Source organism: Rhinolophus hipposideros, assembly GCF_964194185.1.
Source record: "Rhinolophus hipposideros genome assembly, chromosome: 20".
NCBI lineage: Eukaryota > Metazoa > Chordata > Mammalia > Chiroptera > Rhinolophidae > Rhinolophus > Rhinolophus hipposideros.
Genome location: NC_138066.1, coordinates 7,902,203 through 7,922,872, shown reverse-complemented (window position 1 = coordinate 7,922,872; position 20,670 = coordinate 7,902,203). Strand labels below are relative to the sequence as shown.

At 37.7% G+C, this 20,670-nt stretch overlaps 2 protein-coding genes across 4 annotated transcripts in view; one reads left to right on the top strand and one right to left on the bottom strand.

The window, feature by feature from the left end:
* Nucleotides 1–4,464, top strand: part of ADPRM (ADP-ribose/CDP-alcohol diphosphatase, manganese dependent) — a 15,454-nt gene extending 10,990 nt beyond the window's left edge. For both annotated transcript variants that reach the window (XM_081027387.1, XM_081027388.1), the window contains one exon: nt 1,017–4,464. In XM_081027387.1, the coding sequence (XP_080883513.1) occupies nt 1,017–1,327 (311 nt within the window). In that variant the 3' untranslated portion in view covers nt 1,328–4,464. The remainder of the gene's footprint in view (nt 1–1,016) is intronic.
* Nucleotides 4,136–20,670, bottom strand: TMEM220 (transmembrane protein 220). 2 transcript variants are annotated; one of them, XM_081027392.1, is made up of 7 exons: nt 20,551–20,669; nt 19,761–19,790; nt 17,027–17,090; nt 15,072–15,132; nt 13,006–13,129; nt 11,654–11,713; nt 4,281–5,321 (listed from the first exon to the last, which is right to left on the bottom strand). In XM_081027392.1, exons 3-7 carry the CDS (start codon nt 17,087–17,089, stop codon nt 5,186–5,188), a joined length of 444 nt encoding a protein of 147 aa, XP_080883518.1. In that variant the 5' UTR covers nt 17,090; nt 19,761–19,790; nt 20,551–20,669; the 3' UTR covers nt 4,281–5,185. The 2 variants fall into 2 exon arrangements, with proteins under 2 accessions (XP_080883517.1, XP_080883518.1); XM_081027391.1 differs by lacking the exon at nt 17,027–17,090 and having other exon boundaries at nt 4,136–5,321; nt 20,551–20,670.

Here is a 20,670-nt window from a genome sequence, read left to right as displayed (position 1 = left end):
CTGGTGATGTCCTCGAAGTCAAGGAGAAGGGAGCAACGAGCTGTGTCAAACACCACAGGGATTTGATAGATGAGGACAGTATGACATCTAGAGCTGGAAAGTCTCAGAGCCGCTGGCTTCTTAGCCCTGATCACAGCTTGAAGAGTGGTCGGTGTGTGTGTGTGTGTGTGTGTGTGTGTGTGTGTACACGCACGCACGCAGGTGCACTCTGTTAGCCCCCCTTTTTTTAACTTGTAATACAAACTAATAGCTATTAAGCAGAATAAAAATATTTAGAATAAAATTAAACAGTAACAAAGAAAAAAGGAAAGTGATTGAAAATGTGGCCTGACACATGGTGTGGCCTCATCCTACATGTCTTGGCATCAGGAATTGGAAATTCTCTCGGCTTTACTTCCGCATATCTCCTGTGGGGCCTAGTATGAACAATCCCTGCTTTAACTCACTGTTTGTTCTTGTCTGTCACATGGCTATGGCTACCTTGATCTCCTGGAGGTGTTTAAAGTGACATAAATCAGTTCTTTATAGAACATTGAGTGCTTATAAAAATGATCTATAATTCACTGGCCCGTCCCTAAACTCTTCTTTTGTTTAAGAGTACCTCTGTGTGTGTATATAACACTCGTATACTTAAGGATGCCGGTGAGACTGGAGTCCAGCACAGGTTCTGCCTGACTTCTGGCTGCCTTTGCAGGCCGCCCGGCATAGGAAGCCCTCAGTCTCCCTTGATTGTACGTCTTGAAACTCTGTAGCCTGTAGAGATCGCAGGGTTTCTGCCTCTGCTATGGTCTCTCTCCCCTGGTACGGGAACTGTCTCACCCTTCTTTATGCACCAGAGACGTGTTGTAGATTACCTAGTTCTTCACGTATGTGGGTTCTGGCTGGTCTCAGTGCATAATGAGGTAGCAATACACATTTTTGTTTTTTTCTTTCTGAGTACTAGTTTTTTGCCCTTGCTTCTGGTGAAAGAGCTATTTCCTAATTGGTTCATAACTCTTCTTCTCTTTAACTAACAGGCCATCTTCCCATTTACCCAGAGGCCTCTGACACTGTGTGCCTGGCCTGGAATTACAGAGACGCCCTGACAGTCATTTGGTCTCATGAGTGCGTGGTGTGTTTCTTCGCCGGTCACACTCACGATGGCGGCTACTGTGAGGACCCTTTCGGTGTGCACCACGTCAATCTAGAAGGCGTTATTGAAACAGCCCCAGACAGCCAGGCTTTTGGTACAGTTTATGTGTATCCTGACAAAATGATGTTGAAAGGCAGGGGCAGAGTGCCAGACAGAATTATGAATTACAAGAAGGAAAAAGCTCTCCATTTTTAGTCTGATTTATTTTGTCTTCATAGAAAGAGGATGATGTTGCCTTGTGTTTGTTCCCCGCCCTCACCCCCTAATCCTCAATCTCATTTAGTATTCTATTTGCATCACAAAATGTATTTATAGCTTCACTGTGTGTTGGCTCATAAGACATTCTGAAATGTCATTTTTGGATAATATATCCCGTGCTGAAAATTGGAAAGAAAATGAATTAAAGTGACATGATTTAACCAGAGAGACTGCAGAGGTGGAGGGGGATGGGTGGGTAGGGTGATACAGTCCGCAAAACAGACTTTATTTTAGCCTTACCTGAGATTTTTTTTACTTTTTACAAGGAGATTCATGTATTATCTATGTAACTTAAAATTCATAATAAAAAAGATAGAAGCTCAGGTAAAGCTTTTCCTTTTTACTCTGTTGTGTGAGTGAGCTTTGGACATTTTGTTTTTTGCTCAGAATATCCATCATACTGTACTTTTATAGGATTGTGTTCCTATTTTGTAAACCAAAAATACCAAGTTACTTCACAGGTGAAGGAAGGGTGCTCCCATGTAAGGCTATAAGAAGAGCCTTCAAAGAAGTCACGTGGTCCTCTTGTGATTCCAACTAAAGCAGGACCAAGAGCCAGTGCAGCTGTGTGCCTGCTGATGTGGTCTGTTTGGGCCACCAGCTAGTGGCTACGTGAACATAGCAAGTAAATGAATTTCCCTGTGACTCTTATTATCGATGAATGGAACATGTTAACTCAGTTGTCATACATGCTAAGGCTTATTTGCAAAAACACTTACTAGATGGCACATAGGGACTGTTTAAGTGTGGAAAAGTTTGATTCAGGGCTTAAAAAATAGCAAGAGATTCAAAACCAATCATGGTCAACATAAGTGCCTGCTGAGTACCTGGGCACCAGGGGGTGTATTGGTTTTCTATGGCTGCTATGACAAGTTACCACAAACTAACATAATGGCTTAAATAACACAGATTTGTTCTTTTGCAGTTCTGGAGGTCAGAAGCCTGAAGTTATTTTCACTGGGCTGAGATAAAGATGTTGTCAGGCCATGCTCCCTCAGGAGGCTGTACAGGACAGTCTGGTTCCTTGTCTTTCACAGCTTCTAGAGCTGCATTTCTTGGTTCCTTGGCTCACGGCCCCTCTTCCATCTTCAGAGCCAGCAAGGTAGCATTTTCAAATCTCCTCTTTTGTCAGTCACACCACCTTCTCTTCTGTCTGTGTAGTCAGGTCTCCCTCTTATAAAGGTGATTACGTTGAGGGCCCACCTGGATAATCAGGATAATCCCATCTCAAGATCCTTAATCTGATCACATCTGCAAAGTCCATTTTACTCTATGAGCTAACATCCATGGGTTCTGGGGTTTAAGGCCTGGATATCTCTGAGGGCCGTTAGTCAGCCTATCAAAGAGGAGACTATAATGTGCTCCTTGCATTCACCAGCTTTATGAAGCATGTGGACACTGACGACCTTAGATACAAACGTGTGAAGAGGCACTGGGCACGTGGCGCAGGGGTTTAATGTTTGGAGGGATTGGGGTTGGCTTGAAGAAGGAAGAAAAAATGGTTTCAATAGGTATGGAAGTGCATTTCACGTAGACAGATTAGCATAAGCAGCGGCGCTGAAGGATGTGCTGAGTTTAGGAGAGGCAGGTAATGCTATGAGGATTCACCAAATATTTCTTGCCATTCTGGGGGTATGGCAAGAAATAAAGCATGACAAAGACAGGCCACGGCTGTGTGGAGAAGACCCCTGAACGATGTGCCCAGAGTTAGAATTTAACTTGTCACACAGTGAAGAACCCTTGGGTTTCTGGGCTGGGTAACGTGTGGCTAGATTTGTGCTTCAGTCCAGCAGTGGATAATGAGACCCTGACGTAGAAGAGTGACAATGGGAGGAGAAACATAGCTGGTGAGAAGACAGGTTTTGATAACAGAAATATGCAACTTACCTAATAATACTTAAATTCAATTAAATTACGGAGTTTAAAAGCAATTTCAGTAATGTTTTCTAAAGGCAGTACACTACCCAAAGTGAGTTCCTTTTAGATACTTTTGGAGATTCAAAAGGAACTGTATATTCACAGAATTCAGTGTGATAATGGGAGATGCAGATATGATGAAAGTATATCTTGAACATTACTTTTTTAAAAAATTGGAACGTTTCTCTTAAGCATAGAATCAATCATGGGTAGGTCCTACATATAATTTGCAAATAAGTCCATTTCTTCATGTCCGTTTTTAATAGTTATAAAAGCCATAAATGTCATGCAAGCTAAATGTACCCTGGAACATTGAAATCCTTTATTTTATTGACCTTTAAAATAAATTTCACTTTAATTGCTTTAGTATCAGCTATATTTTTTTCCCTTTACCTCATGTAAACCTTGATAAAGAATTGCTGACTATCCATTGGCCATTGTGTAATTATGTTCAAGATACACTTTCATCATACCTGCATCTCCCATTATCACACTGAATTCTGTGAACAAGCAAAACACATGCTTACCTCCTTTAACAAACATTTATTGCATACTTAATATTAAGGCTATAAAAATAAAGACACAAACTGCCAGGCTTGTTTTCACTCTCATGATGTATGATTGGTGCTAATAACTTTTTGAGTGAAATGTTTCTTAAATCTCATGAAGTAGTGTCTTGACTACAGAGTTTGATGGTAGTCTGTGTAAAAAGTGGCCACCCAGATGCTCTAAAACAGCACTGACCAACAGAAGTATAATGTAAGCCACATAAGTAATTTAAATATTTTAGCAGTCACATTTTGAAAAGTAAATAGTAACTGATAAAATGAACTTTAATAATATATTTACCCCAGTATATCTAAAATATTTCAACATGTAATCAGAATAAAAATATTTTACGTTTTTTTGTATTATGTCTTTAAAATCTAATGTGTATTTTATACTTACAACCCATCCATTTGGACACTAATTTCATTGAAAATACTTGATCTGTATTAGATATAAAATTTGCAGTTGAAGAAGTAGATTCAGACACCCAAGTTGTTCCAAATATCACATTTTCTAAGAACTAAATTGATACGTTTTTGAATTAAAATTAAAAGGAAAAAAAACTTCCTCAGTTAGTCTTGCCACATTTCAAGTGCTCAGTGTGACATGTTTGGCTGCGACCGTGGCGGAGAGTACAGCTGTAAAATAGTCTCCCCAAGGTTACTTTTGACATTAAAAAAAAAAACTGTAGATTTTCATTTTATTTTTTATTTACAATGTAATTAACATTCTCTATTTCCTTTTTTGTTCCAAATTCCTTTATTTTATCTTAACTTGCCTTTCTTTCCAAGACATGCTTGTTCATTTGGTTTATCTGGAGTTCTCATTTAGTTCCTGTGGCACTGTACTAGTTAAATAATGATGAGATTAGTTCAGGACTATAACCTTCTCTTGAACCTCTTTTTCTATCGTACATATTAACCAAACCCTGCTTCCCTCTATTTTAGTCATGGGCAGCCCTTGGTAAGTACTTAATATTTTCAGAGTGCTCTCATGTTATCTAGTTTAATTCTTGCAACTATATAATGAAGTAGGAGAGCTAGTAATAATCCTACTTTATAGATAAAGAAATATCCTCCAGGAAGTTTTTTATATTTGCCCAAGTCACATGATAATGAGAAAGCTGAGTCAGAATTTGTATTAACTTTTTTTCTACTGCCTTTTCTATACTATGAACCAACAGAATGTGAGACCCCGTCTCTTACCAGTCCCATCTAATCCTACATTGTATTGTAGGCAGGCTTAAAAAGTTCTTAGGTTTAAAAAGAAAAAAATCATCCATGTTTATAAAAAATTGAAAATTCTCATTTTAAGAACAGGATTCTTCATTTAAATTACTGTCTTGCAGTGAGTTGGCCAGGAGGACCGCATCTCCTTGTTTACGTATATGTAGACCCATGAGGTAAAGGGAAAAAGAGCAATCACAATGGCGAGAGCCAACTGAATTCTTCCACCAACTGGATTCCTATAAAGACACACAAAAATTATTATCAGTAAAAATCCAATGAAAATTTTAGATTACTTTGGAAACAAGTATAAAGATGGAATTTGGTAAAATACATCATATTTTTGTATGATCCTTGTTCTCTTAAATTTTTTATTGGAATATAACTTACTGATCTGCATGAATTCTTTATATATTCTTAATGCCCATCCTTGTTGTTTACCTGTTACAAATGCCTTTTCCCACTCAATGATGTCTTTTGAGGAACTGACTAGTCATTAACTAAGCAGTGTTAAAATTGATCTTTTCATAATTTTTGTGTCCTGTTTAAGAAAACATTCCCTCCCAAGATCTTGAAAATAATTATTTTTTTCCTAAAAGTTTTATTGTTTTGCTTTCACATTAGATCTGTATTCCATCTGGAATTGATTTTTATTACAATTGTAGAGATTTTTTTGCCTTTTTTTGCTATATGGATATTCAATTGCTCCAGCACTATTTACTGAAAAGACTTCCTTCCTTTGCTACCCTGCAGTGCCACTATGGTCATAAGTCAAGGGTCTATATGTATGGATCTGTTTCTAGATTCTAGTTGGTTTCATTCTAGTTTATCCTTTTGCCAGTATAGGTTTAGCCTATACTACTTTAGGATAATTACTTAGGTCTTCTTTATTTTAACATTCAGGTCTTTACTTTCTCCTGTAACGTTTTATAGTTTTGTGTGTAGATATTTGCATTTCTCTGCTAGATTTATTCCTCGGGAATCGATTTTTTGTTGTTATTATAAGTAGTAACTTTGTTATTATTTTCTGTTACTTGCTAATACAAGTGCAGTTGATTTTAGTATATTGACCTAGTATTCATCAATCATGCTAGATTCAGTTATTCAAATAACTTTTTAGATACTTTTTGAGTTTCTATGTATGCAATCGTGTCAGCCGTGAATAATGAAAATTTAATTTTTCCTTTCCAATCCTTGGGCCTTTCATGTCTTTCTTGCCTTATTTTACTGGCTAGAACAATAGCTATAATGATATTGAGTAGAAGGGTCAGTAGTGGCTAACTTCATCTCATTCCTGATCAGAGGGAAAGTTTCAACTTCTCACTGTTAGGTATCAAGCTTTGGCATAGACACTCTTTATCAGGTTAAGTTCCCTTGTATGCCAATTTTCTAAGAGCTTTATCATTAATGGATCTTGAATTTTATCAAGTGCTCTTTTTGTATAGATTGAGAATATAGTTAATTTTCTTCTTTTATTCTGTTTATGTGATAGAAAACATTGGTTGGTTTTTGAACATTAAACTAACTGTATTCCTAAAATAAACGCAATTTGGTAGTTGAGTTATATTGAAGGATTTGATTTGCTAATGTTTTGTTTAGCATTTTTCCATTTGTGGTCATAGGTGAGATTGTTATGTAAATTCTTTTTGTTTTTTCCTAATGTTCTTATCAAGTTTTGGTATCAAGGATATTCTGCCCTCATAACATGAATTGGAAAGTGTTTCTTCTTTTTCTGTTCTCTGGAAGAGTTTCTTGAAGTTTGGTATTATTTCTTCCTTAAGTGTTAGGTAAAATTATCCAGTTGTGCCATTTGTTCTAGAGTTTTAGGAAAAATTTAAATTATGGACTCAGTTTCTTTAATATTTATGGGATTGTTCTGAATATTTCTTGTGTCAGTTTTGATATGTTGTATTTTTTTTAAAGAGTTTGTCCATTTTGTCTAGATTTTCAGATTTATTTGCAAAAAGTTGTTCATAAAAATCCTCTTATGTTTCTTTTCTTGTTGTTTCTTTGGATTTAATTGTTCTTTTCCTAACTTCTTGAATTGGAGAATTCCTAACTTCTTGGAAGCTCATTGATTTTCAGCCTTTCTTGTTTTTTTTTTTTTTTAATATATCTATTGAAGGCTATAAGTTTCCCTCTAAGCATGACTTTTAGCTGCATTCCACAACTTTTAATATGTAGTATTCTCCTTATCATTCACTTCAAAATATTGTCTCATTTCCATTGTGATTCTTTCTTTACCCAAATGTTATTTGGAAGTGTATTTCCTAATTTCCAAACACAGTGATTGGTACAATTATTATTTTTAATTATTTTTATTAATTCTAGCTTTATTGCACTGTGGTCAAGAACATTGTCTGAAATTTGCTGGGATTTACTTCATGACCCAACATACACAGTCATTTTGTAAATATTCAATGTGTACTTGAAAAGAATGTGAATTCTTCCATTCTTGGAGCTGGTGTTCTGTACACATCCATTAGGTCAAGTTTCTTATTGTGTAGCTCAAATCTTCTATATCTTTATTGAAATTTTTTCTTGATTTTCTTATTCTATCAGTGACTGAAAGACATCTTTCAAAGTCTCTCAAGATGATTGTAGAATTTTCCATTTTTCTTTTCAGTTCTGTCCATTTTTGTTTTACATATTTTGAGGCTATGTTATTAGTTATATACAAAGTAATAATTGTTATTATCTTCCTGATATAGTGATTTATTGAACCTGATTTAATGAACCTTTGGTCATTAAAAAGTGTCTTTCTTTGGCATCTTAAATCCACTGTTTGAAAAGTGATGTTGAGATCACCAGATAGCGAAAAGTAAAAAAAAGATAATATTGGTATAGCATTGTTTATACCATTACATTAGGATAAATTCTAAGTAGATCAAAGATTTAAATATAAAAATTAAACCATACATGTATTAAAAGAAAACTTACTTTACAACCTGAGAGGAAGGAAAGATTTCCTATGACTCCAAATTCAGAGCAATAAAGAAAAGGATTGATAAATTTAGTAACATTAAAAAAAAAAACACCTACATTTGCACGGCAAAGTGTACTTTATGTAAAGCAAAGTAAAAGGATAATAAGAAACTGCAAACAAAATTTTCTGTCAGCTTATATCAAAAACGGTTAATGTCTGTAGTATTAACCTATAGTAAAGAGCTTTTAAAAATAGAGACTAACAACCTTAGAAACAGGTTATACCTCTATCACTCAGAGATGAACCAGTATTTTATAGAAAAAAAATATGCATATGACACTTAATCATAGGAAAATGACCACCTTTGCTCCTAATAAGAAAAATGCAAATTACACATTTCTCAAATATCCGATTAGTAAAAATTCAAAACTTTGACAATATAGTCTGTTGGCATTATATTTAATAGCAAAAGATTGTATACAATGTAAATGGTAGAGGACTAGACGAATACACTGTGGAGCTGAATAAGGAAATTCTGTACACACTACAGAATGACCTCCAAGATATAGTAAGGAAGTATTCAAGGAGAAGACAATTGTAGTCAGTAGTTTTCTATTATATGCTACCACTTACTTAAGACAAGCAGGAATACAAATAAATGCACACATTTGCTCCATTGAGAAACCATAGAAGGATAAACCATAAAATTGCAAAAAGTTTCACCTATAAAGGGAGGGTATAAAGTTGGGGGATAAAAAAGCTAGAGTTCTTTGACTATATTTTGTAGATGTGACTTTGGGACCATGTAGATATTTTATATAATTATAAAACAAAATGTATTTTTAATAAAATTATCCCTAGAAATTAAAAGTAAAATGAAATAAATGAACCTGTGTATTCACTTGGTAGCATTAGCATGCAGAGTCACTATCCCAAGTAATTTGAATGTACATCCCTTAGAGGGATGTTCCCTATCAACAACAAACAATAAAAAATCCTGTTTTTAGTAATCATCGTTATTTTGAGATTGTTGTGGGATAAGTCAAATGAGTTGAGGTCACTGAGACTAGAGATTTTTCGACATGATTACAAAGAAATACTGATGTCAGATCACTGATAAGGTTAAATGAAAAGCTCTGTTCCTGAATTTGAATTTCTAGAATCAGTATGAACTCATAAGGTATTTTATCTTTAAATATATATTTAAATTTATATAAACACATATTATCTTTAAATATACATGTATAATATGTGTGCATATATATTTATGGTGCATACACACACATGAATATGCACATATGTGTGAATTTCCTAGCTCTGTCCACTAAAAATAACCAATCACCAATCCAGTAGCAATGAGCACCACTCATGCCGAGATTGTGACCTATAAATACCATTACCTATCAAAAGTAACCAGGGCTTTTTGGAAAAATGGTTCATTCCAGGTCTGGGGCAGAAAATGTACAGTATCTTGGAACATTTTATCATATCAGAAAGCAATCAAAGATTACTAGGGTCATGTCAGAAAGAATTCAGGAATCTAGTACCTTGTCTCTGCCTTTTCTCCTTTGTCCAAAATGTCATACACCCAATGTTGCCTCAGTGTCTTTGAAAGTTTCATGTTTATGTGAATTCCCCATGCACATGTGTTAAAATTTTATTTTCTCATATTAAAAAAAGAATGAATGCAGGATCCAAACGTGAATAAGTGCCACTGCTCAAAGATGGGACAGTTGAAGCATCAATAAAGATAATAACTACCATGAACTGAAAAACAACTACTTTGAAATCCATGACTTTATAATGGATTTATAACTCATCGGTCATTTTTGCAAGATGCCCAGTAAAGAAAAACTCATTTTGAAAAATGGTAAATTAAGAATCAACAGCTTTTTCTTTCCTTTTCTTATGATCTGGAAGTTTCTCTTTATTGAAGTTTTCCAGCTAATAATCAAGGAATGGTATAATTAGAATAGAACTGTTTTGTAACTCCAATGAATTAATGGGCTTAGGACATTATCATCAAAGAGTACTGTGTTTCCCCAAAAAGAAGACCTAGCCAGATAATCAGCTCTAATGCGTCTTTTGGTGCAAAAATTAATATAAGACCCGGTCTTATTTTACTATAAGTTCACTATTACTATATTTTACTATATTACTTTATTTTACTATAAAACCGGGTCTTATATTAATTTTTGCTCCAAAAAAACGCATTAGAGCTGATTGTCCAGCTAGGTCTTATTTTCAGGGAAATACGGTATTAACATTACAGAAAAACAGCTAAGTATTATGTATATTATTATGGAAGTACATAATACCACCCATGAAGTAGTCTTGCTTGGTAATAATAGTAAAAATAACTAGAATCTGGCCACGCCTGTAGATCTAACCACCAATTTATAAGAAATACAGAACACAGGAAGCATTTATAAGACAATTGGGGAAATGTAAACATTGACTGGAAAACTCCATACTGAAAAATTATTGTTCTTTTATCTTTTGTGTGTGATGATGGTAGATTGGTTATTTTTTTAAAGTGCTTCTCTTTTAGAGATACATACTGAAATACAAATAAAACAATGTGATGTCTGGGATTTGTTTCAAAATAATCTAAGTGTGGAGAAGACAGTGATAAAGATGAAATAAGATTGGACATACAATGATAATTGTTAAAGCTAGATGATGGGTACATCTGATTCATTATATCATTCTCTTGCTTTTGTATATGTTTGAATATTTCAAAATAAAAAATTTTTAAAAAATCAACAAAAAATGTCTTTTCTCTGTAACGCTGGCCTTAAAGTTTGCTTTTTTAAAATTTGAATTGCTATTCCAGCTTTCATTTGGTTGGTGTTTGCATTGTATATTTTTTTCATCTTTTGACTTTCAATCTTTCTGTATCTGTATATTTAAGGGTTGTCTTTTGTAAGCAGTGTTTAGTAGGGTTTGTAATCTTACCCACTTTGAAAAATCTCTGACTTTTAATTGGAATATTTGGAATATTTACATTTAATGTAATCTCATGTATTTGGGTTTATTTCTCTAAACATCTGTTTCCTATTTTTCCCATTTGTTCTTTTTCCCTTCTTTGTTCTTGACTTCTATACTAAATTTCTTTTCGTTTACTGGTTACCCTAAGGATTACTACATGAATCCTTGACTTATAAAAGTCTAATGTACATGGGTACTTTTACCTCTTCCCAGACAATTCAAGGATGTTAGAACACTATCTTCAGTTATCCCCTTCACACTTATATGCTACTCTTGTCATGTATTTTTATTCCTTATAGATGAGTCCCACAAAACATCATTATTATTGTTTTATAAAGTTGATACTCATTTATATGTACTCACACTTTTATATTTTATTTGCTCTTCATTCTTCCCTAAATCTCCAAGCTTCCTTCTGAGATCATTTTCCTTCTCCCTGAAGAACACCCTTTAGGCTGGCAACTCCCTGATTACTCTGGGCCACATAGGAAGCTATGGTACTCGTGAAAGTATTAATGATCATGAAACTTTAAGTCCACTATTAGCTTTCCTTAGGGAAGGAAAGATTTCTTTCAAAAGGTTCCTGTTTTTGTGTCAGTTTCACTTACCAACTTGATCTGAGCAACCTTGAATGCCTCTGTTAGGACAACTTACTTTGATGAACTGTGGCACAGGCTCATCCATGCTGTGATAATCACCAGACCAAACAGCTCCCTATAAAACAGTGTACGGTTTACATTTCTGAAGTGGCTACAAGTGAGCTACGTATCATCAAGCCATTCTCATCATGACACTTGATTCTGCTGATGGTTGGATGACTTTTCCCCCAAGATGTGTAGTATCTACAGAATATTTTCAAGTCTGGCATGACTCAAATTACTCTTTTTCACACCGTTTAAAGCCCGATATAAAAATTTCATCTTAGGAAGCAGATATAAGTTCTATGACTGTTCCCCAACTTATAAGTGAACAAAAGAAAACAACAAAATACAAATGAACACAAAGGAAGGAATACTACAACCAAGAAAACAATCTCAATCTGATCAGGCATTCTTTATACATTGTTTCAGTGTTCAGTGTGCTAAGCCACCTGGGCTCAAATCGATAAAACAATTTGAGCACATACTGCAGAAATTGGGTCACATCTTAGTGGAGAGGAATGATTTGTAATACGAGTCAGACTGATGATTTTGGTGGGTATATGCTTTTAGAAATATGTGTTAAAAGCACTTATCTTTTACATAGAGTAGAAAACAATCGTATTTGGCCATAGTACCACTGGAAGCCCCACTTTGTACCATACCTGTGGGCTTCGAGTTGGAGGTGATTCAACCCATTTGGTTTACATTCCCATTGACCTACCCAACCTGATCCATTTTCCAAAGAGTAGGGCCTGTAACAGCAGCACCTCATCAGTGATACTTGACGTGCAGGTCTCTAAATTTGGGTGTTGGCAGATGTTAGCAGTGGGACAGAAAGTAAAGGAATTGGGGTGTTAGGCCAGGGAGTCATGGGTGGAAGAAAGCAAAGGAAGAGGTGAAGAACAAATGGCTGTGACAAAGGGAGGGGATGACATAAGACTTCAGGGCAAGGCTGAATGAGGTTGACCTCTGAGGTGGCAGATCACACTTGTCGGTAAGATTTTGGCTTGAACCAGAACTGAAACAACGCTGCTGCAGTTTTCTTTCACCTTATTCGACTGGACTATTACTGTATAGTACTCTTGCTTATTGTAAGGGGGTCAAGTTCCAACTGCCTTAACAGTCCTATAATGTAAGTATGTGATGGCTGCCTGTAGTAATCATGACATATAGTAGACGGTGCTGGGTTTGAATCCTGACTCCATCATTTCTTCAGTTTCTTGAACTTACAAAGGAGATAATACCTCCCCTGCTCTTCATGGTATAATTGGAGAGATTAAATCACTGCACAGATTAAGGTGTAAAGGAACAGGAGATTTCTCACTTCTTCCCCACTCCTTCCAGAGAGCAAAAGTCACTGCTCACCTGCCTTCTTCCTCATGTAAGATGTTCCGTTGGGTGTGAAGCAGGAGATTGTGTGCCAAGGCGACAGCCCACACAATACAAACGAACATGTGTATTGCAGAGACACACTTCCAAATCAGGTTACCTAAAAACAGAAACCCTCATGCTGTTACTCATGGAATCACATCCCAGAGAAAAATGATCTCTTTGCATCTGCTGTAGTCTGCTTGAGGTAAAGTATCCAGAAAAGGCTGGGGTTTGGTTTTCCTTCATTTTGAGGGATGTCACAGAGATTAAAAGTAGTAATTATAAACTTAAACGGACATTTATTATTTTGGTTGTCCAGCATCTCCCCTTTATATGGTGACTGCCCTTATTTTTGGGGATCTCTCTTCCTACACCCCTGTCCACATGTCCCAGATAACTGGACCTTAGTTAGGTCAACCAATGCATTTCATCCCCTTAGTGACAGTGATTTGGCTCAGGATGAACATAAGACAAACCAGGGCCAACAAATCAATTCTGAGATATCAGGGAGTGGATTGCATATTCTGCTGGGCTTGGCGTGGTGAAGATACGAACTTGGAGCTGCAGAGCTACCATGTGGAGCCCAGCACTGAAGTCTGCAGTGGCTGGTGGAACTGAGAGTGCAGAGAAGTTGACATTCTGAGCTGCCAGTGTGCCTGAAGCCAGCACCACCCTGGCCTTCTCAGTAACGTATCCTAATACCGCTACTTCTAGCTTGGAGCCCATTTGAGTTTTCTCCCTTGCTCACAACTAAGGAGCCCTAACTGATATGCCTTAAACATGCAGACAGAGTTCTAGGGACCTACACAAGGCACCCGGGCACCTAGGGGACAAGAGTTTTCCCCACCCACGTGGGAATCATTAGCCTTTATTTTAAGGCCCTAAGAACTTTCAAGCCCCACTAATAGAAGCTGTCGTAAAGGAAAGGAAGAATAACCTGCAGGACTAATAGTCCCCATTAATAAAATGTTAGTAAACAATGTCAAGTGTATCTTTTTTCTGTTGTAAGACACTTTTATAGTATAAAACTCGAACTTAAAGGTTTGTTAAGAGTTTTTAAGGCCATAAAAGGTGAAGCAGCTATGTTTTGCCCATAATGCAGGTAGGTAGCCCGAGGGCAATACAAACCAGCTCTTTTAAGTGAATTTTTACATGTATACCCACCTGGGATATCCATGTAAGGAGTCCAAAGGAGCAGGTTGCAAAATAAATATATGATTAAGCCTCTGTTTTACAGCCATTCATTTATTCATTCGCAAACATTTGGCAGCTATCATATTCTTGGCTATGTTTAAGTTCAGCTGGTGCAAAGACGGGTTAAAAATGATCCTGCTCTTAAGGAGCTTACAGTCTAGGAGGAGGAAACACATAAAAGCATGCAATAAAATTGCTGGGGGTATTATGACAGCATGTAGGGAGACTAGGGAGAGCAACCTATATCAACAAAAAATCTAGATACTTATAGACGATATAAACAGTTTCTCTACGTAAGTAGCAGTTCACATACATAGGTTTTGAATGAATTCAAAATAGTAAAATGAATGGGCGTGACAAAGGTCTAAAAAGAATTTGATAAGAGTATATACTAGACATTGATCACCACTGAGTATGCAGACAAGGTTAGCACTTTGTTGCAGTGACTGGAGCCCTTCTCGCTCTCAGAGGCTAAACTGCATAACTACTATTCCACACCAATGTAAGAGATCTGGGGTTCCAAACTGATAGACTGTCTTCATATGGCGAGTCCTTGTCAAATTTTCCTGAAGATGGGTTAGGATGATCTAGATTAGACTTAGCTCCCAATTATTATCAGAAATGAGAAAAAAGACCTGGAGAGCCCATTTTTCTCCTGGAGAGCCCATTTTTCTCCTGGAGGATGGGCAGATAGATTCTCATTATAAGGAAATGATTTTACATGTATATCCACCCAAGATAGATATGTATGTAAGGGGTCAAAGTAGCAGGTTACAAAATAAACATATGCTAAAGCTTCTGTTTTACAGCCATTCATTCATTCACAAGTAGTAGTATTATCTCCATTCCTAATCCAAGGGTCATACCTGTGACAAGAGGGTTAAGTCCAACAAGCAGGGTTAGCACTGCAGGAATTGTATACACAACCTGTTAGCAAAAAGAGAGGAGATCACGTGAGTTAAAACGTATGCCCAACATAGATATTCAGAGATATTCAGGAAGTAAAGAACAATGACATCAGTGGCCATCAGTCTCCATGATTTACCTTAGGTTTCAGTAACAATCAAGTAAGTGGTAATCTCGGCTTTTATGGCACTTACCATGTCGGGTTGTAAAATAATTTTATCTGCCTTCCTCCTAGACTGAAGGCTATTCCAGGAAAGTCTTACTCATCTTCGAGCTCTAGCATTGAGCAGAGTTTGGGTCTCGACACGCTGACTCCCTAAGCTCTCCTAAGCAACATCCATGCCCAAATAGCCTTTCCCCACTCACATAAAAGAAAAGGCTCTTTGAAAAGTAGGGCAGGAGCAGCCATAATTATTAGCTAGATGGCCCTCTTGGGTCTGGCCCATGGACCATCCAGCCCAATATTCCATCTCTGCAGTGAGGCCAAAGAAAGCTTACTAACGAGGGATGGTCAGATGTGCTCAATAAGAAGACCAGGCTCTTCATCTTGGAGACTGCTGGTGAGTTGGTTTGGAAGACTGGCCCCGAAGAAGCCCTGTTTTCAAGCCTCGTTCACAGCCAGCAGACTAGCCAAACCTGCCATTGCCTGTGTGTTGCAGGCAAAGGACAATTAGGTTTATAAGAAGTTTGGGGACTTTCCCAGAAATGTAGCTGTGTAACCACATCAATGACGATGCTTATGTCAGGAGTTTTTAGTTTATTTGGAAGACGTCAGAGCTGTACATTTTAAATGATTGGCTGTCACTATAAAAACATGTCTGTCCTGACCCTGGTGAGAGAGAGGATCTGGATTACACTCTGTTCATCTTTCCTATGATGACTGGACTATTGGACAATATCAGTATGTCCAACTCAGGCCATCTCTCACGGGTGGACAGTCATGCTACTGAGGGCGAGACCAGTGCTTCCCCAAATTGAATGTGCATATGAATTACCTGACGATCTTATTAAAATGCGTATCTGGTTCTAGAGATCTGTGGTAGGGCCCAGCATTCTGCCTTTTAATAAGCCTCCAGGGGATACTGCCGTTGTTCTTTCAAGGACAACACTTAGAGTAGTAATGACTTAGTTTCCCTCCAGTGAAAAACTACATGATTTAGCTGGGGGTGGGGGATGGGGAAGAAAGTTAAACACAGAGAACATGCAATATTTAATTGTGATCTCCATAAGAAATGTTTGGCAGAGATTTTAAAATGTATCAGATATTTGTGATTAATAGATTAAAGGGTCTAAGATTTTATTTCAGTGTATTGCAAATATATATGAACAAAACAACCCTAAAAACTAAAGAATGATTTCCCATGGCAATTGTGCCATGTTGATCCTTATTTAAATGCTTTTCTTTATCTTGAATGAGATAACTTTCTTTTTGAGGGCAGAGAGAATGAAAATAATTGTGTTTAGTACACAAGTAAAAACAATGCACAATATAAACACTCAGTAATGAACTCAGTAGAACCCATTTTCTGTTGGTAGGTTTTTAAACTAAGGGTATCATCATATTTATTTATAATACTTAGTTTAATTCAGCACATAGTCATTGAGTCCCATAGCAGTCATTTCTAATACTGCTCTCCCTTATCCCTTTGCCACTACAAAAACTAAAAAGCCAATTTGTTTTCCCAGCCACTTTAGCAGCAAGGGGAGGTCATATTCCAGCAGTGAAATGTAAGGAAAAGTCTCTTAGAGGCGAGGCTGATAGTCGAAGCATTTAACAACCAACACACATGGGTGCTGACAAAGCATATTTGTTTGTACAAACTGAATAGCAGCCTGCCTGCGGAGCTTCCTGGGAAACATTTCTTCCCTGATAAAGGGGAGGAAAGCACAGGAGAAAAACTCATTTTGCTCTTGCCTGTGTCTTCCTACTTGTGATGTTCTTGTCTGGGGAAGAGATGTTTGGAGCTGCAGCAGCCATTCTGTAAACATTAGAGGACATATCACACATTGAGGATGACAAAGAAGAAAGAGGAAGCTCGGGTCCCTGGTGGCGCTGTTGGCCATTAAGCAGCTGCCTCTGGACTTCTTGTTAAGTGAGATATTCTGTATTTTTATAACCTGATGTTAGTCAGGTTTTCTATTATTTGCTCTGGCATATGTCTTGATACAACCGTGTTTCCCTGAAAATAAGACCTAGCTGGACCATCAGTTCTAATGCATCTTTTGGAGCAAAAATTAATGTAAGACCCGGTCTTATATTATATTGATTATATTATATCATATCATATAGACCCAGTCTTATATTAAAATAAGACCGGGTATTATATTATAAAAACTCAGTCTTATATAAGACCTGGTATTATATATTATATTATATTATATTATATTATATTATATTATATTATATTATATTATTATATTATATTATATTATATTATATTATATTATATTATATTATATTATATTATATTATATTATACCTGGTCTTATAGGAAAATAAGATCAGGTCTTATATTAATTTTTGCTCCAAAAGACGCATTAGAGCTGATGGTCTGGCTAGGTCTTATTTTTGGGGAAACATGGAAGTACGCTCCATGAGCAGGATGAAATAGGGAACATGGAAATGAGTAAGGTGCAGTACAAGCCCCCAAGGCCCCGTAAACTAGTATTCATTCATCCATGCATCCATTCATTCTTTCATTCATTCAGGAGTCAATAAGGGAAGGACAGCTATAGGAAGGCACTAGGTTATGTTGCCTGAGGGCCACCAAGAAGAAGGTACCAGCCCCTGGCCCCCTGGGAGCTGACATGTCCGGAGCCAACTCTAGCGCAAAGCAGAATGCGTTAGTCCTGCAATAAAGACTCAAAGGAAGGATGGTTAGAACTTATGGGAAAGACAGAGATTTTGGGGGGTGAAAGAGAGCATTTGAGGTAGATCTTGAAGCTTGAGTATGACATACAAGAATTCTAGGGGCAAGCCACTATAACTATTATTCGTGGACTGGGCTTCCAAGACCAAACTGAAAAAGTGTTTTGGGGCCATATTATGGTGGGCCTTGAATGCCAAGTTAGAGAGTTTCAACTTACCCATTGTGGGAAATGAGAAAAGTTTTTGAAGCAAGAAGGAAAATATAATAAGTGTTCCTGGAGTAAAAGAGATTACATGCAGCTAGAAGAGTTAGGAAGCCATTCCAAGGGTCCCTGTGGGAGGTAATGGAGGGCTATCCTGGAAATAAGGGAGGATGTCTGTGGGGATATGGTGTTTATTATTCATATTACATCATCTAAACATGAAGTGAAAGGTAAAATATACAGGTACTGTACAGATAGGCATTTAAACCTAGACTGGGTTTTTTGTTGTTGGATTGTTTTTTTTTTTTTTTTTTTTTTAGGGGATATCAAAGACAGCGGTGAGGAACAGATATGTTAAAGATGACTGAGGTTTTCAAGGTCATCAAGGATGACTCCAAATGATTCTGCTGGTAATAAAAATGGGTGAGTCAGGAGGAGGAGTGGGTTTTGGAGGGAAAGATGCTGGGTAGGAACTTGGGTGTAGGGTGTATTTGAGGAGACAGTGTAATGTAAAGGTGGGTATATCTACTGTGTTTCTCCCAAAATAAGACCTAGCTGGACAAACAGCTCTAATGCGTCTTTTGGAGCAAAACTTAATATAAGACCTGGTCTTATTTTACTATAATGTAAGACCCGGTCTTATATAACATAAGACTGGGTTTTATATTAATTTTTGCTCCAAAAATGCGTTAGAGCTGATTATCCTGCTAGGTCTTATTTTTGGGAAAACACAGTAGCAGTCTTTTGTAAATTTAACATTAAGCTGGATATTTGAGACTTGTTTGCAGGGAAATAATACTAGTAGCTCGGGATATGGACCAGAGTGCTACAGAAGAGACAATTTGATTTGATTCAGGGACATGTGAATCTGGACAATAAGCAATATGAGAATGCAATTCCACTACACTAAAAATAACTGACTAGAATTTTGCATTATAATTCCAAATGCTTTCACTCGTTGCTAATCTGTACATGGTTCACGTCATTCCAAAGCCTAAAATCATCTCATTGGTGATATTGTACAGTACATATTGTATAGTCTGTGTATCTGTATTGAAAGAAAATCCAGGTATTTCAGAAAAGGAGTGGAAGAACCCTCCCCCCCCCTACATGGTTCTATTAGAGCACTGATTTAATGTGTACTGTAGGCGTGTGGGCTTTAATTACTTTGTAAATATAACTCACAGAATTAGCAGAACCACAAACTTTAATTTAAGCCTGCTATTTCTGCTCAGATGTCTGTTGGAGTTTCTCATGAAGAATGGTTCATTTGACCTTGAAAGGTCCACTCTATCTTTTCAAAAAAGTGTCCTCAGTTGGACCATTTTATTCAAAGAGAATACTGCTGAAAGACCCCCATGTCTCTGGAAAATTCTGAACACACACACACACACACGTATTTTATCACTCTGACCCATTTCCCCCTAATATTTTAGAGAAAAGAGCTTTCAAAGGATTTGATGTCTAAGTTTTTAAGAAAGCAAAGCGGAGGGGATGGTAGCAAAGAGCTAAATAATATAGTGTGTTTGGTGCAGTTTCACAATCCTTGCCGATGGAGGAAAGCAGCTGATACTCACCATCCAGAGTGCTGCATCTGGATCATTTACCTGGAATGCCAAAACACCCGGTGTTAGCAGACATACCCTCAGGTTCCATTCCTGTAGTTGGTCTGCCCTTTGATTCATTTCAGATATTTGTTTTGTGCCAGGCGCTGCAATAGGCACCGAGGAAACAAAATAGGACTAAGACATAGTCCAGCAGTTCATGATGGGTGATAGGGCTGAACACATCTGCTGAACACAGCAGATGGTGTGAACATACAGCACATATTTTTGCAAAGAACTGCACAGGAACTCTGAAAAGGGTGAGCCAAACCTAGAATGGGTATTTTAAGGGCCTTCTGGTCTCAAGGAATGAGGAAAGCTATTATGAAGGGGGCGCAAAGCAGACGTGAAAGTCTAATTGTGCTATAAAAGGGTTTTGTTCGGATACCTGTCCTAGGCCCTGAATTGTATTCATTTTTATACACAGGCTGAATATTAAGAAAGGTGCCAAGGCGGCTTCAGCTCAGGTCCCTTTCCAAGTGACACACTCTGAACTAGCTCCTTCCAGCATTTGAGCAAAAGAGAGGGGTGTGGTGAGATCACACGAACACAGGAGTGTCTGACTTGGAGGACGTGGGGGTTCCCGAAGCATAAACCCCAATTCTAGTCCTCCACCTAAACTGCCAGTCTCTGCGACCCCGTCGGCTTGTTAGTCTGTCCTGCCCGCGGGGGCCTGGAGAGAAGCTTGGCTCCGGCCTCCCGCGCAGCCCTCCGGCCCCTCTCCCGCCGCCCGCCGCCCGCCGCCCGGGGCCGGGCCGCTGACCTGCACCACGGCTGCCAGCGCGAAGAAGGCGGCCATCAGCCCGTTGCAGGCCCGCCACAGGGCGGGCGCCCAGCGGCCCTCGGCCGGCGCCATGGGCTCGGAGAGCGGCGGGGCGGGGCG

Coding starts and splice junctions, on each gene's coding strand:
- TMEM220 (XM_081027391.1), bottom strand. CDS start 20,643: ATGGCGCCGGCCGAGGGCCGCTGGGCGCCCGCCCTGTGGCGGGCCTGC. Junction 19,791..20,550: donor CGCTGGCAGCCGTGGTGCAG/GTCAGCGGCCCG, acceptor TTGGCATTCCAG/GTAAATGATCCAGATGCAGC. Junction 13,130..15,071: donor ACTTAACCCTCTTGTCACAG/GTATGACCCTTG, acceptor TTCTGTTTTTAG/GTAACCTGATTTGGAAGTGT.